Source organism: Molossus molossus, unplaced genomic scaffold (assembly GCF_014108415.1).
Source record: "Molossus molossus isolate mMolMol1 unplaced genomic scaffold, mMolMol1.p scaffold_m16_p_10, whole genome shotgun sequence".
Lineage (NCBI taxonomy): Eukaryota > Metazoa > Chordata > Mammalia > Chiroptera > Molossidae > Molossus > Molossus molossus.
This window is the reverse complement of record NW_023425345.1, coordinates 20,481,550-20,497,327: the sequence shown is the minus strand read 5'-3', so window position 1 is coordinate 20,497,327 and position 15,778 is coordinate 20,481,550. Positions and strand designations below refer to the sequence as shown.

The following is a 15,778-nucleotide window of genomic DNA, read 5'->3' as shown; positions in this document are numbered from 1 at the left end:
GAGAGAAACACATCGACTGGTTGCCTCCCACATGACCCCGACCAGGGCCGGGGACCGAGCTGCAACTGAGGTACGTGCCCTTGGCCGGAATCAAACCCAGGACTCTTTGGTTTGCAGGCTGATGCTCTAACCACTGAGAAAAACCATCCAGGGCCAGAAAATCTCTCTTAAGAGAACTGTTAGGCTTCTTTTTTTTTTTTTTTATCCTTACCCGAGGACATTTTCTTGTTCTTTGTTCAGACAGAGTGGGAGGGAGGGAGAGGAAGAGAGAAACATCGACATGAAAGGGACACATCAAGTGGCTGCCACCTCACGACCCAACCAGGGTTGGGGACTAACTGCAACCGAGGTACATGCCCATAGCGGGAACAGAACCCGGGTCTCTCTGGACCACAGGCCGATGCTCTAACCGCTGAGCCAAACTGGCCAGGGCTGTTAGGCTTCTTAATCTCTTCTTGATGAAGGGTGGGTGGGTGAGGTCTCTCATTGTTCCTGGAGGTCACATCTAGTCTGGGACAGGCATCTGTGACAGTCAGGTTTCTGTTTTATTGGACGTGGGGATGCAGGGGAGGGAGTTGAGGCAGAGCCCTGACCCCTCAGTGTCACAGAGACACCTTTGGGCCATAACCAAGGTCCCAGGACAGGGCTTTGGTAACTGGGAGGGAAGACACGCATCCCTGCACCCTGGGTTCTCACCCGATTGCTTCTGGGAACAGGGGAGCTTGGGGGGTGGGAATGAGTCCCCAGGATGAACACGCGCTTCTGAAGTCCTGCTCCTAAGTAAGGAGCATGTATTTGGATGCTGATATATTCTTATACTCAATACCACTTCTTATGGGAACTTAAACTTGAGAACTTCAGTTCTCCGGGGAGGGGCTGCGGCCACAGCTGCCAGAGTCGGTCCCGCCACAGCCATCTGTGTAAACAAGAGCGAACACTGCCCAGGGTGAGTTTTCCAGCTCACACAGGAAACTAGAAAGCATGTCACTCACACACTACTAACAAAGATTGAGGTAATAAATTGTGTGGACCATGAGGAAGTGGGAATTAACTTCCCAGTAAGACCCTGCCTATCCATTCTTCCTATGCTGACACGGCGACTGTAAGGAATAAAGAAAGGGCCCAGTGCCGGCGGGGGCTCTGACCACAGGACAGGAGAGTGGGGGCCGGTCTCCCCACCTCCCTCACGGGCACGCGGTGGGGGGGGCAGCTACCCGGGGACATGCACAGAGGCGGTCAGGTGCGGACAGTAGTTCCAAGGCAGGCCGCAGCGTCGTCTAGGAAGCAAGCCGCTGGGCACACTCCCTGGGTTGGCCTCACTGGGGACACTGAAGGCAAGTTGCTTCATAGCTGAGAAGGTCCTAGCCTGGATATCACCTGGGGTCCTGCCACTTTCCAGGACACTGGTGAAAGGAGAAGTGTCCAGAAGGGACTGGACATTTGGACGGGTAGTGTAGGAATTTGTTCAGTGGCACCTGCCACTGAAGACTCATGGTATGTGCTTGGGGCCGGTGCGGGCCCAGCCCGTTCCTGGCACGTGGTAGGTGCTCCCATGTGTCCGCTGGAGGAATGAGCGAATGAGCCCCTGACTCTCCCCACCTAGCACCTCGGAGGCCCCACACACTCCTCTCAAGTGCTTTGTTCTGCAAGCTGAAGCTGGGATTTCGAACCTTGCTTCATCCTTCCAAAAATGCTTTTGGCTTAGTGTTTCCTTTCTTCCTGAAGGCCCAACATATTAAACATGGTACTAAACTCCTACAGTTTAAATTCTGTTAAAATAAATACTATAAAGCATTTATCTTCAGTAGAGCATTTACAAGTCCTGGTCAGTGTCAACATTTTAGAGTGACATTTGTCTTTGGAATTACTTGGCAAAAGGTTTGGATTGTACTTAAATATTTATACTTCTAGAGATGCAGTTTGAAAAAAGAAACAATCAATTTCCAATGGTTGTGTGGATGGCCTGGAAGCAACAGAGATCCTTTTTCAGGTCCTAGTACAGGTTAAAGCTTGGCTTATAGAATCCAGGGTAGGCTTCGCGCTCTCTCTCTCTCTCTCTCTCTCTCTCTCTGTCTCTCTCTCTGTCTCTGTCTCTCTCTTGGAATGCTATTTGAGGACGTATGTAAAAGGTGATGTCTCACTTGGGTGGGAGCGATCTGTGGGCGCTCGGTTCAGGTACACCAGGCAGGCAGGTGCTTGGACATACGTTCAATGGATCTGAGCAGGGCTGAGAGGTGATCAGAGCTTCTTCCGGAACCGTTTCTGTTTCTCTTCCTCCTCAGTCACTGTGATGGTGCCAACCTCACCTGTGAAGCCTGCAGGGAACCCGGAGGCCTCAAGGTGCCCCCCACGGAAGGCCCGGTCAGCCCCACAACCCCATATGTGGAGGACACCCCTGAGCCACCACTGCACGACTTCTACTGCAGCAAGCTGCTGGACCTGGTCTTCCTGCTGGACGGCTCCTCCAAGCTGTCGGAGGCCGAGTTCGAAGTGCTGAAGGCTTTCGTGGTGAGCATGATGGAGCGCCTGCACATCTCCCAGAAGTGGATCCGCGTGGCCGTGGTGGAGTACCACGAGGGCTCCCACGCCTACCTCCAGCTCAGGGACCGGAAGCGGCCCTCGGAGCTGCGGCGTATCGCCAGCCAGGTGAAGTACGCGGGCAGCGCGGTGGCCTCCACCAGTGAGGTCCTCAAGTACACGCTCTTCCAAATCTTCGGCAAGGTTGACCGCCCTGAGGCCTCCCGCATCGCCCTGCTCCTGACGGCCAGCCAGGAGCCCCCGAAGCTGGCCAAGAACTTGGCCCGCTACGTCCAGGGCCTGAGGAAGAAGAAAGTCATTGTGATCCCGGTGGGCATCGGGCCCCACGTCAACCTCAGGCAGATCCGCCTCATCGAGAAGCAGGCCCCCGAGAACAAGGCCTTCGTGCTCAGCAGTGTGGACGAGCTGGAGGAGCTAAGGGACGAGATCACCAGCTACCTCTGCGACCTGGCTCCCGATGCACCTGCCCCCACGCAGCCCCCGCCTGTGGCACGGGTCACGGCGGGGCCAGAGCACACGGGGGCTTCTACTCTGAGACCCAAGAGGAACTCCATGGTTCTGGATGTGGTGTTTGTTCTGGAAAGCTCGGACCAAATCGGCGAGGCCAACTTCAACAAGAGCAGGGAGTTCATGGAGGAGGTGATCCAGAGGATGGACGTGGCCCAGGACAGCATCCACGTCACAGTGCTGCAGTACTCATACACAGTGGCCGTGGAGTTGACCTTCCGTGAGACGCAGTCCAAGGGGGACGTCCTGCAGCGGGTGCGCGAGATCCGCTACCAGGGCGGCAACAGCACCAACACAGGACTGGCCCTGCAGTATGTGTCTGAGCACAGCTTCTTGGCCAGTCAGGGGGACCGGGAGGAGGCGCCTAACCTGGTCTACATGGTCACAGGGAACCCCGCCTCTGATGAGATCAAGCGCATGCCCGGAGACATCCAGCTGGTGCCCATTGGAGTGGGCCCTCATGCCGACGTGCAGGAGCTGGAGAGGATCGGCTGGCCCAATGCCCCCATCCTCATCCAGGACTTTGAGACGCTCCCCCGAGAGGCTCCTGATCTAGTGCTGCAGAGGTGCTGCTCTGGAGAGGGACTGCAGAAGCCCACCCTCCCCCCTGCCCCAGGTATGTGGGCCCCAGGTATGTGGGCCCCTTGCACAAGAGCCAGGCTGGGGTGGCCTTGGCTGAGATGTGACTCTAGGGTTGTAGTCCTGGCGCCCTGCCCTGTGCCTTCAACCACTTCCTGTTGCCACGTGCCTGTGTCCTCACCTCCAAGGCAGGGAGATGTACCTGTGATCCTTTACTGCGAAGGATCTTTCCTTGTAAATTCAAAGGTAATGCAAGTCAGTTGTTAGGATTTAAATAATACCAAAGACATGGAGGTAAAAATATTTGCTTATCAGATAGCCTCATTCCACCCAATCCCATCCCCTGCCTTGGAGATAACCTGTTAAATGCTGTGACTGTCTGCTTTTTGACCACACTGGATGGATACAGCTATTCGAAGTAGCTGACATTCTTTGGGGCAAACAGGAAATTAGGTGACAGGTAGTAGGTTAAGTCCTCAGATTCTGTAACCAGAATCTCACCTCTGCCATTTACCAGGCTGGGTAATTTGGGGGAAGTTTTTTGGTAATAATTTTGGGTAATTTGGGGCAAATACCTCTGTGTATGTCAGTCTCCTCATCTGTAAAGTGGGGATAATAATAGTACTTATTTGAAGAATGTTTAGGACATTTCCCAGCACATAGCAAGTGCTCAAAACATGCTTCCCACTTCCACCACGATTACTCCCTGTTAATGGGAGTAATGTCTAATCCATCCCTAGTTCTCAAACATCCTTACTTGGTGTGTCTGAGATCATTCCAGAATAACTAGCCTTCTTTTAATGTCTCTTCAGCCTCACCCTTGGTATCAGTGCCTTTTTCCCTTTGTTCTTGTTTTCATCAGAGCCACAGATTTATTTAAATTCTTACAATATTTCTGAGGAGAATAGTAGTACCATCATTTTATCAAGTCTCAGGATGGTGTTTAGGCCAGAGTTTGTTTTGTCACCATGATCGTGACTCTGCCGGAACGGTGACGTGAGCACCAGGTGTTTATAGTCAGAATACCGTATAGCACTGACCTGTCCCTAAGACCACAGCCACACAAGCTCATTTTCCAGAGGCTGGCTGTCTCTCCATGTCCTTTCGCCATCTCCCTGTTTTGCTGCTCCAGTATCGCACCCAGTTCCAGAAGAGTTGCAGACTCTGGTTACTGAGGGAGCAGATGCCTCTTGCTTTCATCGGGCACTAGAGTCTTCCCAGTGCCTCCAAACCTGGGGCCCCCATGGGCCCCCATCCCTCCTTCCAGGCCCATCCTGCCATCCTGTAGGACTAGCTCCCCTGGATGGTGTCAGGTGGTCAGTGGCATGCCTGCCCACGAACGTGGGTGTCTGCCCAGGGGCTGGCCCCCTGCTGGCACCGTGTGCTCCTCTTCCTGATCTCTCTGCAGACTGCAACCAGCCCCTGGATGTGGTCCTCCTCCTGGACGGCTCCTACGGCTTTCCAGCTTCTTACTTCGATGAAATGAAGAGTTTTGCCAAGGCTTTTATTTCAAAAGCCAACATCGGTGAGTGAGGTGCCCGAAGGAGCAGGTTAGAAAGGGGCTGTCTCTGGGGCGCCACCTGCTCCAAAGCGCGGTCCGCGTTCTCTTTCTGCCAGGGCCCCAGCGCACACACGTGTCAGTGCTGCAGTACGGGAGCATCACCACCATCGACGTGCCGTGGAATGTGGCCCAGGACAAAACCCACCTGATGAGCCTCGTGGACTACATGCAGCAGGAGGGAGGCCCCAGCCAAATTGGTAACGGGGTGCCGTGGGCTGGGATGCAGGAGCTGGTCCCCATTCTTGGCATATGTGACAAGTGTTCTCGGCCAGTGTTTGCTCTTGACCTTAGTTTTCTTTCCTGTCAAGTGAGGGCCTAGATGCTCCGTCCTGTCTCGTATGGATCTTACTTGTGTGTGAGGCTCTCTGAGTCTCTGAGTCATTCCATTTTGGTGGCCTGAGGAATCCACCTGGAGACAGGACGCCCAGCTGGCTTCAGAAACGCCATCTCCCACAGTCAGGACTGACGCGCAGTCTGCTCTCCATTCTCAGGGGATGCTTTGAGCTTTGCTGTGCGGTACGTCACTTCCGAAATCCATGGTGCCAGGCCTGGCGTCTCCAAGGCGGTGGTTATCCTGGTCATGGGCGTCTCCACGGATTCGGTGGCTGCAGCAGCTGATGCCGCCAGATCCAACCGTAAGTGTCCAGCGTGCGGTCCTGAGGCTGCGCAAACTGCCCGAGGATCGGAAGTGGGAAGGTGTTACTTCCGGGTGTCCTGGCTGATGGACATGCTCGGCACCCACAAGGGGCCTGGTTTCAAACAGCAGGAAATTGTCCAGTCCCGGTGTTATTTGGAAACCCAGCAGTAATACAGGTGTGCTAACCCTTCGTTTGTCTGCATTCTTTAGATTTTAACCTTTAACTGCTCCACATTTTCCCTTTGTGTCCAGGGGTGGGTCATACCTCACACTTTTCCTTTTCAAAGTGGTGTCCTTGGTCTCTCACCACTCTCTCCACGTCTGAGGCCAGAGAGATTCACTGTCCTTAAGAACCACGAGGGACCTTCATGTGTTCAGAGGCCTTTTCCAGTACCAGCCCAATGGGTTTGGGGCGTGCGGGAGGGACGAAAGACAAAGTCTGCCACCTTAGGAAGGGGGCAAAACAGGTGCGACCCAGCCTCGGTGTCACCTAAGAACCCGTGCTGTGAATATTGCCAGATGTGAGCGCAGGTAGGCGGGGTGGTGCCAGGGGAGGGCCGGGTGAGTGGATGGTGCTAAGTCCTCTCCTGGCTGGAGCGTGGTTTATCTCCCAGGCCTTGCTGCAGAGCTGTCTTTTCTCTGACGTCTTCCTGCAAGTTGTTCATGCCTTTTTCGGCACTTCGTCTGAACTACTCCAAACATGCAAATCACGTTGTGTTTTTTTGTTGTTGTTGTTACTCGTCTGTTTCTTGCACAAACTGGTAGTTCTTTGAAAGCAAGGGCAAAATCTCGCTTATTTTCTAATCATCTGTGTATGATGCACAAAATAGGTGGCCACTCAATGTTCGTTGAATGGATGTTTATGAAATCTGCTGTTTTAGGGAACGGATGTCTTCTTGCATGATACCACCAGCTCACAAGAGCTGAAAAGTTGTGGGCAGAAAACCAGCTCTAACCTTAAGCAAGTCGCAAACACCTACAACTTTATGGAGAACTGATTGGAGGCATTTCAGGGTGGAGACATTTCTCCTTGAGTATTTTTTTTTTTTATCCTCACCCGAGGACATTTTTCGATATTTTGTTCAGATAGAGTGGGAGGGAGAGAGAGAGAGAGAGAAACATCGACGTGAAAGCGACACATCGAGTGGTTGCCACCCACACGACCCAACCAGGGCCGGGGACAAACTGCAACCAAGGTACGCGCCCTTAGCGGGAACCGAACCCGGGTCTCTCCGGACCGCAGGCCGACACTCCAACCGCTGAGCCAAACCGGCCAGGGCTCTCCTTGAGTATTAAGACTCCAAAGAGAGACTGACATCAGGAAAGGAAGCACTTATGGTGTGGAGGGACCAGACGTGACCTAGAGCAAATGATTCAGCCATTCAAGGCTTCAGTTTCTCATCTGTGATTGGGCCACGTACTCATTGCTCAACCCTGGGATAGTTTTTCTTCTCTTCCTTTTTTTTTTTTTTTATCCTCACCCAAGGACATTTTTGCATTTATCTTCAGTTGGAGTGGGAGGGAGAGAGGGAGGAAGAGAGAGAGAGAAATATCAACGTGAGAGAGACACATCGACTGGTTGCCATCCACATGACCCCAACCGGGGCCGGGGACAAACTGCAACCGAGGTACGTGCCCTTAGTGGGAACCAAACCCAGGCCTCTCCAGGCCTCGGGCTGACGCTCTAACTGCTGAGCCAAACCAGCCAGGGCTCCCGTCTCTTCTTACAGTCATCCCTGGGTGGTCTCATTCAGTATCTAGGTCTAAATACATGTATAGACTGCTGACTTAGAAATTCCCGTCTCTAGCCTGATCTCTCACTTCAACTCCAACTCCATGTTCTAACAGGCAACTCAATATAAATGGAATTCCTGACCTTTACACCCAACTCTCCTCCTCCTGCAGCCTTTCCTGCCTTAAAAAAGACCATTCCACTCTTCCAGTTGCTCAGGTCCAAAACCTCGCATTCTCGTTCCCTCTTTTTCTCTCCTACCTCCATTCAATCCATCGGCAAACTATAGCTCCATCTTCAAAATATATTGAGACCCTCAACACGCCATGCCACCTCCGCCACGTCACCCGATCCAATCCCCCATCCCCTCTCACCTGGACTATTGTAATGTCTTTCTAACTGGAACCCAGCTTCTACCCTGTTCCCTGTGCTTCTTAATCAACACAGCAGCTGTAGTGACCCTTCAGCTCACGCCACCGCTCTGCTCCAAAGTCTTGGCTGGCTCCCCATCTCATTGAGAGACACGCTAAGTCCCCACTGTGGCCCAGGGAGCCTGGCATGGTCTGTGCCCCACGCCCTTGCCTGTTTGCTCTGCTCCCACCACCCCGAAGTCTGCATCGCACGTCTGCTCTGGGGATATCCTCTGGGCTCCTTCCATCCTTACCTCAGGCCTTTGCTCAAATGTCCTCTCTTCACTGAACACATCGCCAACCACCCGAGCACTCCCATACCCCATGTTGTCTTTTCTTAAGCACTATCTGTGTCTGAAATGCTAGATAATTACTTCTTTGTGTGTTTGTTGTCTGTCTGTCTCCGGTGTAAGCGCCGTGAGGACAGGACTTCATCTGCTTGGTTCGCTGCATCCCCATTTCTTAGAATAGTACCTGCCGCAGGGTACAAGCTCATTCACATTTGGGGACTGACTGAATATCCTCCTCAGGGTACGTGTATGTGATCAGCCTGGAAGACATGAAACTCTACACAGATACAGAGTGTAGATTCAGGCCAGTCTGTTTTGTGCCCACCTGACCAAAGCAGGTTGACAGAGACCCTTTCTTGTTCCCCTGCTCACTCTAGGAGTGACAGTGTTCCCCATTGGAATCGGGGATCGGTATGACCCAGCCCAGCTGAGGACCTTAGCAGGCCCAGACGCCAGCTCCAATGTGGTGAATCTCCCTGGAATCGAAGACCTCCATGCCTTGGTCAGCCTGGGCAATGCCTTCCTCCACAGGCTGTGCTCTGGTGAGTCCGGTAATATCTTTCTTCCCTCCTCAAACAACAACAACACAACCAACAAAACCCATTTCAGAGACCTGTGGGTATTTATGCATAGGTGTGGCTTTAAATGAAGATTGTTATGCAGACCAGGACCTGTACGTTTTGCTCATGTTAAGTTTGTACTGTGAACCTCCAAGCGGCTTCAAGAAAGCTGGCTATGTGTCGCCCTCTTTCCGTTCTAACTGTCCGTCCAAGCTTTAGCAGAAAAGGGGCATGCTTAATTGTGCACGGGGATCTTGGATAAAGGAGTGGAAGAGAGAACAGGGAAACTCAGCATCCTGCAGATCACAGTCTTCTTCCCCTTGCCCCATACTCTCTCTCAGCATGGACGTTTAGGGCTTTAGAAACACAGTAACCTAGAATCTAATATCAAGGCACATAGTGTAAGTAGATTTAAGGTTAGAAACCTTCTTTTAATAGTATATGATTTCTTTGACCTGGTTTGATATGTTTTCCTAACATAATTAGTGTTGAGTCAAAACCTACTACAGAGTTATTACCCTTTCCTCCTGGTAGGAGTTTTCAAGATCTCTTTCTTTTTTTTTATTCTCACCCGAGGACACTTTTCCATTTTTTGTACGATAGAGTGGGAGGGAGAGAGAGGAAGGGAGAGAGAGAGAAACATCGACGTGAAGGGACACATCGAGTGGCTGCCACCCACACGACCAACCAGGGCCGGGGACAAACTGCAACCGAAGTACATGCCCTTAGCGGGAACCGAACCCTGGTCTCTCCGGACCGCAGGCCGACACTCTAACCGCTGAGCCAAACTGGCCAGGGCTCAAGATCTCTTTCAAGTGTTCAGGATCTGGCTTCATTTCCTCCCTGGTCCCCCCACTGGCACCGTTCTGTGGAAGAGGAAAAGGAGATACTGACCATGAAAATCTTTATGAGCCATAGTTATTGCTATATTGTCGCTGTTGCTATCATCACAATGATACATAATCACAAAGCTGCCCGAAGGGCCGCAGGGCGCACACCTCTTATCAAGTGTACTCACATCCTCACGGTTAAACCCGTGCAGACTTTTTTCAGAGTTAAGTGGATTTCAGGAACGAGCCCAAGCAGACATCGCGAATGGCTCGGAATTTCTGGCTGAAGGGTGGGAACTCAGATCTCATTTGCGTCTGTTTCAGGGTTCGTTAGAGTTTGCGTGGATGAGGATGGGAATGAGAAGAGGGTAAGTTCCCTTCTGTTGTCTTTGAAAGAAAGATCAGAAATGTACATTTTGGGCCCTTATCCCTCCGTGTTCACTTTTCTTTTCTTCTTATGGTCCAGTTCTCCTTTTACCATTACTTCCTGTTTGTTTTTTGGGGGTGGTCCACTTGTGAATATTGTGTTCTGTCTCCTTGTCATTTAGGTCTATGTCCAAGTCCCAGTCTCCATGTCCTTGGAAGGATCTTGGCCTGGGGGATGGGCTTAGAGTTGGAGTGCCTCATCCAATGTCCTGCCTAAATCTGGTCATTTCTTTTGCAGCCTGGGGATGTCTGGACCTTGCCAGATCAGTGCCACACAGTGACTTGCCTGCCAGGTGGCGAGACCTTGCTGAATAGTCATCGGGTCAACTGTGAGCGGGGGCCAAGGCCTTCGTGCCCCAACAGCCAGTCTCCTATCAAAGTGGAAGAAACCTGTGGCTGCCGCTGGACCTGCCCCTGTGAGTCCTTTGCTTCACCAGCCTGGACAGTGTGAAAGCGGCAGGGTTCTTAGCTGGGCTGTGCGGAAAGGTAGACCAGAAGCACCCTCTCGCTCCTCACCACATGCACAGTGCTACCTGTACCCATGTTCACCCTCTCTCGTGCCCTCTGGACATGTTTTCATTCAGTCCCAGGGATCCCTGTTCTCTTCCTGTGTTTTTGGAGGGCACTTCCCAGATTATGCATAGCCAGAAGGAAGAATTGCTTTTCTGAGGTCAGTGCTCAGCTTGGCTGTTGGCAGTCAACCTTTGGGAATTTATGCAGCAGAAGTATCATAGCGAGAGAGATTCCCCCAGAAAACTCTTTTCACACCTATAACTGTATCGGAGTTGGGTGCACATGGTATATCATCAGAGTGGCCTGGTTTAAGAAGAGGGCAGATTCAACTCCATCTGATACAAACTTATGGAGAGCAGTGGATAGGTCATAATTTTTATGTTGAACAGACACACTTGTAGGATGCAATAAAAACTGTTTTACACCTCACTCTCCCTTTAGAATTTATTTAGTGGGATGCATTTTCTTCCTGGACTGGATGAACACTCTACCAGACCTCATGTTACTTCTTTTTATCCATAATGAGTCCTATGCTCATGTTAAGTCATAAAAATGTTTCAATTTGGTCATTCAATGCCCATTCCTATGTAATACTCAAAACCTGACCCTGAGGTAGAGTTAAAACTCCTCCCTAATCCCAGTTTGGGCTGCCTGTTCTGGGGAAGGGTGAGGTCAGCTTATTTCCCAGCTTGGAGCATGGAGAGAGGGGAGCTGGTAGGGGGCTTGGAAGGTTCAGGAGGTTCTAATGTGACTGCGTTTCCATGAGGAGGCTCTGCACTCTCTGGCCTGGCAGCCGCTGATTCTTGCCAGCTCTCTTGAGGATTTCGTAAGAGGCTCCCTTGCATTCCTCTGATGCCCAGTTTTAGGGTACAAGAAGTAGTACATGTGCTTTGGCTGGCTGATACTTTTCCCTGATATTCTTCTTCCTTTTTTTTTACATTAAACTTGTCGTAGGCTCTCTTTCTTGTAAGCTCAACCCCAGGCCATCATTTCTTCTGTAGGTCCTATAGCTTGTCCCCAGGACTCATACACCTTTGTCCCACTGTTGGAGTGGAGTGCACCTAATTCCCCAAACAGTAGCAAATCTCTCTTTTGCTTCCTGGCCATGTCTGGCCAATAGCAATAGCTTCTCCCTTTTAGATTCTTTAGGCATGTGTCAGACACTAGTCTCACAAGTGCGTGGAACATAAGCCCCTCTTTGGGAGTGACCTCTTGAAAGTCCTGCTCAGTAGGCTTTGGTGTCCATTTGCTCCTGGTGGGGCACGTGGGGATGTGAGACTCCAAGTAAATCTGTTTTAAATCCGACCCATCAATACCTCTCTGACTCTTTTTATATCCTTAAAATGAGCGAAGAAGTTCAGGAGTGATAAAACCAGATTTTGGCTATTTTATTTTTGTAAAACATTTTAAACTTTTTATTTTGAATACATATAGACTTATAAAAATTGCATAAGTAGTATAAAGAATCTCTGTATACTTCCAGATTGTAATCTCTTACGTGATCACAGTATAATGATCAAAATCAGAAAATTAATACCAATAAAATACTATAATCTTATTCAGTTTTTGCCAATTGTCCAACTAATGTCCCCTTTTTCAGGTATAGGATTCAACCCAGAATCACACATTATATTTGGTTGTCATGTCTCCATGGTCTCCTTAAATCTGCAACAATTCCTTAATATTTCTTTGATTTTTATGACATTGAGGCTTTGAAGAGTTCTGGCTAGGAATTTTGCAGAATGTCCCTCAATTTGGGTTAAATTCAGGTTACACATTCCGTCAAGACTGTCCCAGAAGATGTACTTTGTAGTTTCTGGGGTACCCAGAGAAGGCACACAGTGTCATTGTGCCCCATTACCAGTGATGTTCCGTGTCATCACTCGGTTAAGGTGGTCTTCACCAGCTTTCTCCACGGCAGTGTTATTGTTTTCCTCCTTGCGCTTAATAATCATCATTTGCAGAGAGACTTTGAAATGATGGAGATGTATTTTCACCCCCTGCGCTTAGCATGCATTGATAGTCCTTGCCTGAAACAGTTCTTCCTCTGATGCTTGCCAGCTAGCGACTTTCAGCTTCCATTATCTGCTCCGCATTTGTTAGTTAGAATTCCGTTGAAAGAGAGAGATTGTCTTCTTTGTTTTTTATTAATTCAATTAATTATTTGCATCAATGCAGACTCATGAGTTCTTATTTTATTCTATGGGGTAAATCAATTACTAGCATTATTTATATTTTTGTTCAGATGGTCCCAGATTTGGCCACAGGGAGTTCTTTCAGTTGGGCTCTAGTGTCCTTTTGACATGTCCACATCCCTTCCTCTCTTTGGCAGAAGCCTGGCTCTCATTATTCACACTCTATTTATGTATTGATTTAATCCCAGAATATACACAAAGTTGTTTCAGAATTGCTAACCGATACTTTTATGAAAAACCAATCTACTAACTAGATTGTATATTTGTGTGTGTGTGTGTGTATATATATATATATATATATATATACACACACATATATACACTATATATATATATATATTTTGCCTTTAGTCTTTGAGTACATAATACATTTCCCCCAAAGTTATTTAGGCTGCCTCCTCCTAGTTTAATTAGTTTCTGTTTGTATTCCATTATGGATTTCCCTCATCCCCATCCTTGCTGATTTTATTTATTTGGTTTTGATGTGTGAAGTGTTATGGTTTTAAGTGTCAGAACACTACAGAAAAGTGTACAGATGGTCCTTGACTTATAATGGTTCGACTTAACGACATTTCGAATTTGCAAAGGTGTGAAGTGATGAGCAGCCAGTGGAAGCTGCTCATCAGCTTTTGGTCATCTCTGGGCTGGCTGTGGGCGGGGCGACACTCTCTGGTGATGCCAAGCAGAGCAGCAGGCCGTAGCTCACTGTCAGCCACAGGTCACGGGGTGAACGACCCATGCTCTCCAGTGTGTTCATTGTGTTAGATGATTTTCCTAATGTAAGGCTACAACTAGGCTAATGTAAGTGTCCTGAGCACGTCAGGGGAGGATGAGCTGAGCTATGAGATTCAGGATGTTATGTGCATTAAATGCATTTTTGAGTTATGATGAGTTTATTGGGGCGTAACCCCACTGTAAGTCGAGGAGCATCTATACTCAGAAATGCTACCTCTCTCCTTCATCTGTCCTACTCATTCCTACCTACTATTCCCTGGAGGTAACCAATTTCATTCATTTCTGGTTTATCCTTCTTTACAAATAAGCTTTGCCATTTTTTATTAAAAACATACCCTGGAAATCCTATCAGTTCAAAAAGAGCAGGCGAGATAAGGGAGGATCACAGAAGTGAAGTAATTTATCCAAGGTCACCGTGCAAGCAAAGGGTGGGAGAGAATTCAGTCCCGAGTTTCTCTGGCTCTGAAGTTCCCATTTCACAGTAACCATTTATCTTACGACGGGTAGAGCCATTCTCACTAACTTGCCAGGTGTTAGCTGACACCATTTCTTTCCCTTGTGACTTATTACATTCTCCTAGAAGTTTGGGCTGGATTCCTTAAGACTCGACAATATTCACAGCTGGCGTATTTGAGAATCACTTGCAGTGTGGGTGTCAGCAGGCCGGGGCATTCAGGACGGTCACTTGGAAATGCCTGGCTGCTCAGGGACTTCGGGGATTTTGAGTGGAAGAGCCCTCGGAGAGGCTGCTCAGCTCTGACAGGTGGTGCCTCTAGACCCATCCTTCATCAGCAACCGTGCTGCCTTGGTACCCAGGTCTCTCGTGCAGGTGGCGATTACCCAGGCCTGTCTGGAAGTGAGGGACATTCGTACGGCCTCACTGACTCACTGAAATGCCTCTGAGTTCGTGGGCTTTTATTTACCCTCATGTGATCATGGTTTGTCTGGACAGCTCATCTCCAACTTCTTTTAGGTCCACAATTAGCTTTCAAATCCTGTAAAGCAGTGCTACTTTCCTCGGGGGGATTTTCACTGAATCCTCTTACATAGATGCAAGATGATTAGTATTCCCAAGTGGTGTTTTAATAGGAACCTTGAGAATTTGTTGATTAGATGAATGAATGAGTGGCAAGTGAGGGAATGCTGAGACCCAGCCATTTGTTTTGGCTTTGGAAATATTTCTCTTGTGCGATCTCTTAAGGGATCAAGTCAACATGGCCACTTGTGCCATTAGTCACTCGGCCGCTGAAAGGATACATGTGTTTTTAGGTGAACTTTCTTTACAAGGAGATTGTGAGCTCATGGTTTGCTTAGCTCCTCATGATTTCAGTGAGTCATAAACCCCCAGAACTTCACTTTGTTTCCTGGGCCAAGGCAGAGTAGAGCATTCACTTTGCACATTAAAAATTTTTGTTGGAAATATGGTTCTATAATTTACCACATTTTTTTTTTTTTAATGTAATGCTTTTTGTTCCTCTAAGCCTTCTCTAGGAAAATATTTAATGACCAAGTGTTACTTACCTAAGGCGCTCTACCGCTCAGAATCTCGGTTTCCTAATCCATACAAAGGAGGAACTTAACCTCTAGGACCTCACAGGGCCCCTTCAGCTCTCAACTCTGTTTATCTGCATGCACCTTGGTGTGTATAGGCATTTGGATGGTGCCACATTCCTCATTTGTTCTCCCCTGTCCAGGTGTGTGCACGGGCAGCTCTACCCAGCACATCGTGACCTTTGATGGGCAGAACTTCAAGCTGACTGGCAACTGTTCGTATGTTCTATTTCAAAACAAGGAGCAGGACCTGGAGGTGATTCTCCATAACGGTGCATGCAGCCCTGGGCTGAGGCTGGCGTGCATGAAATCCATCGAGGTGAAGCACAGCGGCCTCTCGGTGGAGCTCCACAGCGACATGGAGGTGAGAGGTGCCTTCCGTGGGTCCCAAGCAAGGCAGCGGCAGAACCTGGGGGCGGAGACATGGACCTGGCGGCAGTTGGTTTTAGCTGGTGCTGAGGGGCTTCTTGCCATCTCCCTTGTTTGGGTGTGATTTCATGTTGTTCTGGGCTCAGATTTGGTACCAGTTTTCGGTAGCATTAAATTGTGAAGTTAGTGCCCGTTTCTGGCATTGGCAGGGAACCAGGGTTGACAGCACTGGTGTTTACCCAGCAGGCACCCTGAGCCCAAGGCCTCGGGCCTGTTAGCTTTCCAAAGGAAAATGCTTAGTGCCTAGACAAAACGTGTGACTCCCAAGTCAAAAAGAAAACTGAA

General features: G+C 49.4%; 1 protein-coding gene across 1 annotated transcript in view; it reads left to right on the top strand.

Annotated features, from left to right (window-relative positions):
- The window catches only part of VWF (von Willebrand factor), a 125,460-nt gene that overhangs the window by 75,693 nt on the left and 33,989 nt on the right, over positions 1-15,778 (top strand). The window contains exons 28-35 of the mRNA XM_036250841.1: positions 2,283-3,661; positions 5,033-5,149; positions 5,242-5,382; positions 5,677-5,820; positions 8,632-8,796; positions 9,969-10,012; positions 10,309-10,486; positions 15,208-15,428. Of these exons, the coding sequence (XP_036106734.1) occupies positions 2,283-3,661; positions 5,033-5,149; positions 5,242-5,382; positions 5,677-5,820; positions 8,632-8,796; positions 9,969-10,012; positions 10,309-10,486; positions 15,208-15,428 (2,389 nt within the window). The remainder of the gene's footprint in view (positions 1-2,282; positions 3,662-5,032; positions 5,150-5,241; positions 5,383-5,676; positions 5,821-8,631; positions 8,797-9,968; positions 10,013-10,308; positions 10,487-15,207; positions 15,429-15,778) is intronic.